Source organism: Leptodactylus fuscus, chromosome 5 (assembly GCF_031893055.1).
Source record: "Leptodactylus fuscus isolate aLepFus1 chromosome 5, aLepFus1.hap2, whole genome shotgun sequence".
In the NCBI taxonomy this organism is placed as follows: domain Eukaryota; kingdom Metazoa; phylum Chordata; class Amphibia; order Anura; family Leptodactylidae; genus Leptodactylus; species Leptodactylus fuscus.
The window spans coordinates 186,311,634-186,318,758 of NC_134269.1; the positions used below are offsets into that span (position 1 = coordinate 186,311,634).

Here is a 7,125-nt window from a genome sequence, read left to right on the forward strand (position 1 = left end):
GCAATATCAGAAACAGTTTTAGACAAGAGGGGTGCTATTTATTGTAAATAATTAGACCCCTTTCTCTTGTCCTAGGCTAGTTGTGGACCCAATACCACTAGTTACCAATGAGATCTTCAAATGACGTTACATTGGCACTATACTATTACTGATTCCATAGCCTTAAAGGGGTTCTCCACTTTGTAATGTTGATGGCCTATCCTTAAAGGGGTTTCCTGGCACCAAACAATTTTTTCATACTGATGACCATTCTACAGGACAGTATGTGGTCTGTGGGGGTCTGACACTTGGATCCTGCATAGATCAGTTGTTCCAACAGCTTCTAGTTACTGGAAACTGCTGCATTAGATGGGGGTCAGAAACAGTCTCCTGCTATACATGTAATAGGAGAAAGGCTGCAGCCCCCACATAGTGGTGGCTCTGGGGAACTGCAGCTGCACTTCTATTACATTAAAGGGATTCTACCATTAAAAAACTATTTTTTCTAGGTAACACGTCGGAATAGCCTTTAGAAAGGCTATTCGTCTCCTACCTTTGGAAGTGCTCTCCGCCGCGCCGTTCCTTCGAAATACCGGTTTGTACCGATATGTTAATTAGTTCTCTCGCAGCGATGCTGCTCGAAAACCGACTACAGCGCCGCCTCTATGTTCTTCTGCATCCTCCCCTTCCTTCTTCAGCTTGATGTCGGACGCCTGCGCAGTACGCTCTGTTCGGTGAACGTTGCCGAATGTACTGCGCATGCCCGCATTCATAGTGCCGACACCGCAATTTCACGCATGCGCAGTACGTTCCTTGAAGTCTTCGCCAAACAGAGCGTACTGCGCAGGCGTCACACATCAAGCTGAAGAAGGAAGGGGAGGTTACAGAAGAACATAGAGGTGGTGCTGCAGTCGGTTTTCGAGCAGCAATGGGAACGCCCCCATCGCATCATCTGCGCTGGGGGATGCCCCCATCGCTGCGAGAGAACTAATTAGCATACCGGTACAAACCGGTATTTCGAACAAACGGCGCGGCGGAGAGCACTTCCAAAGGTAGGAGACGAATAGCCTTTCTAAAGGCTATTCCGACGTGTTACCTAGAAAAAATAGTTTTTTAATGGTAGAATCCCTTTAAATACAAACAGGCTACATGGGTTCCCCATCCACTGCAGTAGCTTTTATATCCCCAGATTTGTATAAAAAAAAACCTTGAAGGGTCCATTCACATGGAGTTTTGTGGCGCTGATTCGGCCTCAAAACTCGTGTAAAAAAGAAGCGCTGTAAAACTGAATCCCATTGACTTCAATGGGTTCCGTCTTACGCGTGCTGCCCATTGAACTCAATGGGAGGCTATTACTTTCAATGTGTTAATGCAAACGCGCATAACACATTGAAAGCAATAGGTAAAAAAAAACGTGAACGCATTGCAGTTCTTCCTCCAGCGCTTTAAACAGAAAGTTCACAAAATTTTCCTCTGCAGACTTTGTTACAATTATATCTATGGGGAAACCGCCGGTATTTCTGTAGGTATAATTGACATGCTGCAATTTCCAAAACTGCAGCAGTTTTGGAAACACGGTGTGTCAGCATGGTGGTTTTTATCGCAAAGTGGGCCTGGGATTTGCTGGAATCCCATCCACTTTGCTCGTACTGTAAAACGCCGCGATTTTTCCCGTGGCGTTTACGCCTTGAGCAATTCGCTGTGTTTCCGTCCTGTCGGACCCTGGCCTTAAGGCTAAGGCCCAACGTTGCGGAAATGCAGCTTTTTTTGTTGCAGATTTTGTTGCGGTTTTTTAAGCCAAAGCCAAGAATGGCTACTAAAGGAATGGGAAATATAGAGGAAGTTCTTATACTTCTACCCTCTGCTCAATCCACTCCTGGCTTTGGCTCAAAAAACTGCAACAAAATCTGCAACAAAAAAAGCTGCATTTCCACAATGTGGGGCTTTAGCCTAAGATAGGCCTCAAATTTTTGATTGGCGGGACCCCCACAGATCAGCTGTTCCCTCAACCACGCAGCTTCCAGCATTATTTATATGCCAGACACTGTACTGCTCATTTGTGGTACTTTTAGTAATGCTGCTGCTCACTGATTTTTGGGGATCAGACAGTCGGATTCGCATCAATGTAAAATGAGGATACAGGATAAGAATAAGAGTCAGATCAGCAGGGCTCCGACCACCAGATACTTGAGCGATTAGAAGAAGGAGACCAAAAGTTCCCCTAAAGACTCTATATGAATGGAGCAACTTGTGCGACTACCATTCCATTCACTGCTATGGGGCTGCAGGGACCGTGAACTTTCATTCCCCCATTCTACAGATTGCTGGGAGTTCCAGAAGTCGTCTCCCCAGTGATCCAACATATTCCCTATCCTGTGGATAGAGGATAAGTGTCCTTCATGTCCCATCCCCTTTAAGACAGGCCATCAATTTTATAAACTGGATAATTTTCTTTACCTTGCAAATCTTGCCTGCAATTCTTTTTCGGTGTTATTTTACATTAGGATTTTAGATTGTGCAAGTACGGTAATGACTTTTGTTTTACTGTCTCCAGACGATCATCGCTGAACATGAAATCCGCAATATATCATGTGCTGCCCAGGATCCTGAAGACCTCTCTACTTTTGCATATATCACAAAAGACTTGAAATCTAACCTCCATTACTGTCATGTCTTCACAGCTTTTGATGTGGTTAGTTCTATTTTTAGAATTCTTTTTCTATTATTTTGGGCATTAGAGATGAGCGAGTAGTATTCTATTGAATACCTCCCGGCCATAGCTATCCGTGTAAGCGGCTGAACACCAAGGGGTTAAGTGCATTGAATATTTGATGCGTTTAACCCCTTGGTGTTCGGCCGCTTACAAGGATACCTATGGCGGGGAGGTATTTGATCGAATACTACTCGCTCATCTCTATTGGGCATATTTATGCTACAGCAAAAATGTCTGATCAGTTGTGCTCTGACCATTGGGACTTCCATCAGTTAGAAAGATGCTCAAGGATGGCCTATTAGACCAGTAAAGCCTCGTTCACATCTGCATTGGTATTCCGTGTAGGGGAGTCCGCATGGAATGGAATACCAAACACATTTGCAAGTGGTGTGCAGTGAAAGTACACAGATCCTCACAGACTATAATGGGGTCCGTGTGCTTGCCGCGAGATCTCCACACAGAACATGTGGACATGAAAGTACTTCACAATCTACTTTCCTGTCCGCATGACTCATGCAGAGATCTCGCAGCAAGCACACGACCCCCTTGTAATCTATGGGGTCCGTGTGCTTTCACTGCACGCTGCTTGCCAATTCGTTCGGTAGTCCATTCAGAGGGTCCCCAGGCGGATTCCCCGAACGGATTACCAAACGCAGATGTGAACCGAGGGTAAGTCTCTCATAACATGATCACACAATGTTCCCCACGAACCCACTTTTTGCTGTATCCGAGTTCCAAGTAGTGTATAACTACTGTATGTAAAGATGTATATTAAGGTGGGGTAAGTTACACAGACTAGTTGCCCTTCAGCCCATACCTGAATTTCTAAGTTAAGGGTTTTTCATTTTCTGGAAATTTGCTAAACAGATTTTGTGAAAGTGAAATGACTTTATATGTTGTATATATCATTGTTTATATATTTTTTCTCTTTAGAATTTAGCATACGAGATCATCTTGACATTAGGACAGGCATTTGAAGTCGCATATCAGCTTGCACTACAGGCCAGAAAAGGAGGACATTCCTCAACACTTCCAGAAAGTTTTGACAGCAAGCCCACCAAACCTATCCCAAAACCCAGAGTCAGCATTCGAAAGGCAACGGTAAGTACCCAGGCACATGAAGAACCCTAAAATATACCAATGAATCTAGGCCAAGTAGGCAGGTAGTGCCATGGTTGGATTATGTCCAAGAATAAGATTTGTACTAAGGTTGGTTTCCTAAGTTGTATTACCATAGTAGAACCACAGAAAAAAATTCTTTTGAAACCACTTCAAAGAAACATCCAACAATCATTCTGAGATAGTTTGCCTGCTTTGCTCTGCTCTAACATATCCCTGTTCTTCACCTTTAAACCCTGCAAGATGGAATGGACTTTACTGTTAGTGACCAATTTGTGGCAATAGGATGTAAACGGCCAGCAGACAAGATGTGAGTCAGGAATGGAGTCAAGGATGAGAGTCAGGTGTAGAACCAGGCAAACAACCCCAAAGTGAAGCAGGAGCAGTGGCCAGGAACAAGACCAAGATTATGGTCACTTAGATATCAAAATTAGAATCAATAGCAGAAGAACACAAGACAATAATGAACTTCAATCTGCAGGCAAAGCATAGCCATGTTGAGGAAGGCTGTGGAGCCATGGCTGCTTACTGGGGCTTATTGCTTGAGTTTGGGGAGATGAATATCACAGCTTTTTCTGCTGTTGTTTTCTGAGAAACCTCTGACCAGTTAGGGGCAGTAGCAACGGAAGCCACAGCATAGCCAGGCGAGGAGCACAGGGTCATGACAAGGAGAGAAGTTGGTATGTAAAAGGCCAGAGGATGAGACAGGAGTATAGGCAAGAATGGAGTCAAGGATTGGAATCAAGGATCAGAGGGTGAGTGGGGAGCAAAGTCCAGTAACAAGACTAAGATTAAGGTCAATAAAATGTCAAGATTACGGTGAGGAGCACAAGAATGAGTGTCAGGTAACCTCAATCTGCAGGCAAGGCATAGCCATGTTGAGGAAAGCAATGGAGCCAAGTCTGGGTCTTATTTGCACTCATCACTGGAGTGTAGGTAGATAAGTAACACAGCTCTTGCTGCTGTGGTCTTCTGATAAATCTCTGACCAGGATGAAGAATTTTTAGATCTTCATGGAACTTTAGTTGGAAAAAACTAACCAAAGCCTTATGCCTCAGTCCGCCCATGGAGTCAGACCCATTGAGGTCAAACCACAATTTTCTTCAATTTCTAGATTAGATTGTCTCCCGATGCAAATAATCCACATGTAATACCGCCATCACCTACATAACCTCTGTTCTTCTTCACTCCTACAGATAGATCAGCCTGATCAAAAGACTCTCGCCAATCTCCCTTGGATCGTTGAACCAGGGCAAGAAACAAAAAGGGGGATTAGCACCAAGTACGAAACCACAATATTCTAATACTGACTCGCCCCATCTACTTGGTGTGCCTTTGTACACTCTCCTACATGAGTCCATCACTCAAGCCTCGGTCGCCTCTTTACTACAGAAGAAACAGTTGTCGACACGGACTGTACAGCAGCAACGGAAGATTCTTTTCACTAACAACACAATACTGCCAAGAAAAGGAATCCTCTATTTTTTGATGATTTTTTCTTGTAATCTCTATTACGGTGTTTCTTTTTTTTTTTTTTTTTTTGCTTTACCTCTGGATTTTATCAGAAAAGAGAAATCTTCATGTCATTTTAGTTCTAATTCTTTCATTCTGCAGTTGATTTTGTGGCAGTGATATCATCAGCGACCTCTCGAAGCCGTAACTGAACAAAGAATAACATATATTGACCGATTGCAAAAAATAATAAGTGTAATAAGAATATTATGGAACTTTAAGAGCTGCCAAGAATTCGAGTACTTTATATGCACAAGTGCATCTTTATATCTGATTATTATATGTGATTTCATTACAGAAATAGTATTCAAGATTTCTGAAGGAACTGGGTTTGCTTCAATGTAAAGAGTACTTTGTATAATATTTTATAGGCTATTGAAGTTGAAGCCTTGTTACTAAATTGTAAAAAAAAAAAAATTCTATTACTGTATCCATAAAGAATATAAAATTGTCAGTAAAATGACACAAAAAGATCCTGGATTTCATGATTTTTTACAGCTAAGATCTAGTCCTATCTAAACGCATTAGAATATTGTTTTACTATTATATATGGATGTTTGTATACATGTTTGATACTAATTCTGAGTGAATGTATGTTTATATTGTGTGTACTGAGTGTCTGCATTCTTACAGATTAATATAGAAAAGGATAAGTTCCCACTGGTGTTATAAATTCATCTATAAGTTGTTTAGGTCTATTTTAATGGCTTAAAGGGGACCTATCACCATCTCCAACAGCGTTGACTATTTGCATCATTAAATAAGCTTCACTCCACTGATTCCAACACTGTTGGAATTTTTTCCTTCACCCACACCGTTCCTGAGCAATAAGTTCTATTAATTTCAGCACAATAATAATCTCCAGTGCAAGGTGGGTGGTCCTAGACTGGAGCAGAAAGACAAGGATCCCCCCTCAAATGACAGCAGAGAGCATAATGATGCTGAAAGTAACAACAAAGATTGCTCAGGAATGGTGTGGGCTACAGAAAAATGTCAAACTGCACCAGAATTAGGGTACAGGATGCAAACAGTTGGAGGTGAGGAAGGTGGTGAGTTCTCTTTAAATTACTACTGTAGAAGCAACCATGTAGGATGGTCCTGGTTACAAATTACAAAAATGGTCATGGATTTTCATTGTAATAACGAAACACTCTGAAAAGGTTCCCGGTTTCATTAATTCATTAATAAGGTGAGAACTGTCTAATGTGTTTAATAAAACAGAACAGAAGAATATTAAAGCCTAAAGTGATACCATAAAGTGAAAACATACACATTGCCTACCCGTTTGTATTTTTATGACCTCAAAATTTTAAAGAAAAGTGAGACACCCCCATCGAAATGGGCACTGTGCTATCCTCACTTTGACAGTCAGGACCTGAAGTGCTAATTATTATCCATTCAACGTAGGGGGCGTTCACACTACCGTCGGTGTCCGACAGGTAGTGTCCGCTCCTAGTGTCCGCTCAAAATCTGTCACGGACATTAGGAGCGGACACTAGCTGTGTCCGTGACACCTGTCATTTATTTAAATGGCAATCGGATGCGTTCTTTTTCACTCCGTGCCCTTCCTTCCCTGTCCGCAAGTGAAGATGTCCGACTTCTCAAGCGGACAGAAGAACCCTACATGTTGGGTTTTTCTGTCCGCTTGAGAAGTCGGACATCTTCACTTGCGGACAGGGAAGGAAGGGCACGGAGTGCAAAAGAACGCACCCGATGCCCATTTAAATACATGACAGGTGTCACGGACACAGCTAGTGTCCGCTCCTAATGTCCGTGCCAGATTTTGAGCGGACACTAGGAGC

General features: G+C 42.6%; 1 protein-coding gene across 4 annotated transcripts in view; it reads left to right on the forward strand.

Moving 5' to 3' along the window:
- Nucleotides 1-6,120, forward strand: part of ANKS1B (ankyrin repeat and sterile alpha motif domain containing 1B) — a 115,139-nt gene extending 109,019 nt beyond the window's left edge. For all 4 annotated transcript variants that reach the window (XM_075274912.1, XM_075274914.1, XM_075274913.1 and 1 more), the window contains 3 exons: nucleotides 2,534-2,671; nucleotides 3,626-3,793; nucleotides 5,008-6,120. In XM_075274912.1, the coding sequence (XP_075131013.1) occupies nucleotides 2,534-2,671; nucleotides 3,626-3,793; nucleotides 5,008-5,115 (414 nt within the window). In that variant the 3' untranslated portion in view covers nucleotides 5,116-6,120. The remainder of the gene's footprint in view (nucleotides 1-2,533; nucleotides 2,672-3,625; nucleotides 3,794-5,007) is intronic.
- The last annotated feature ends 1,005 nt before the right edge of the window (nucleotides 6,121-7,125 follow it).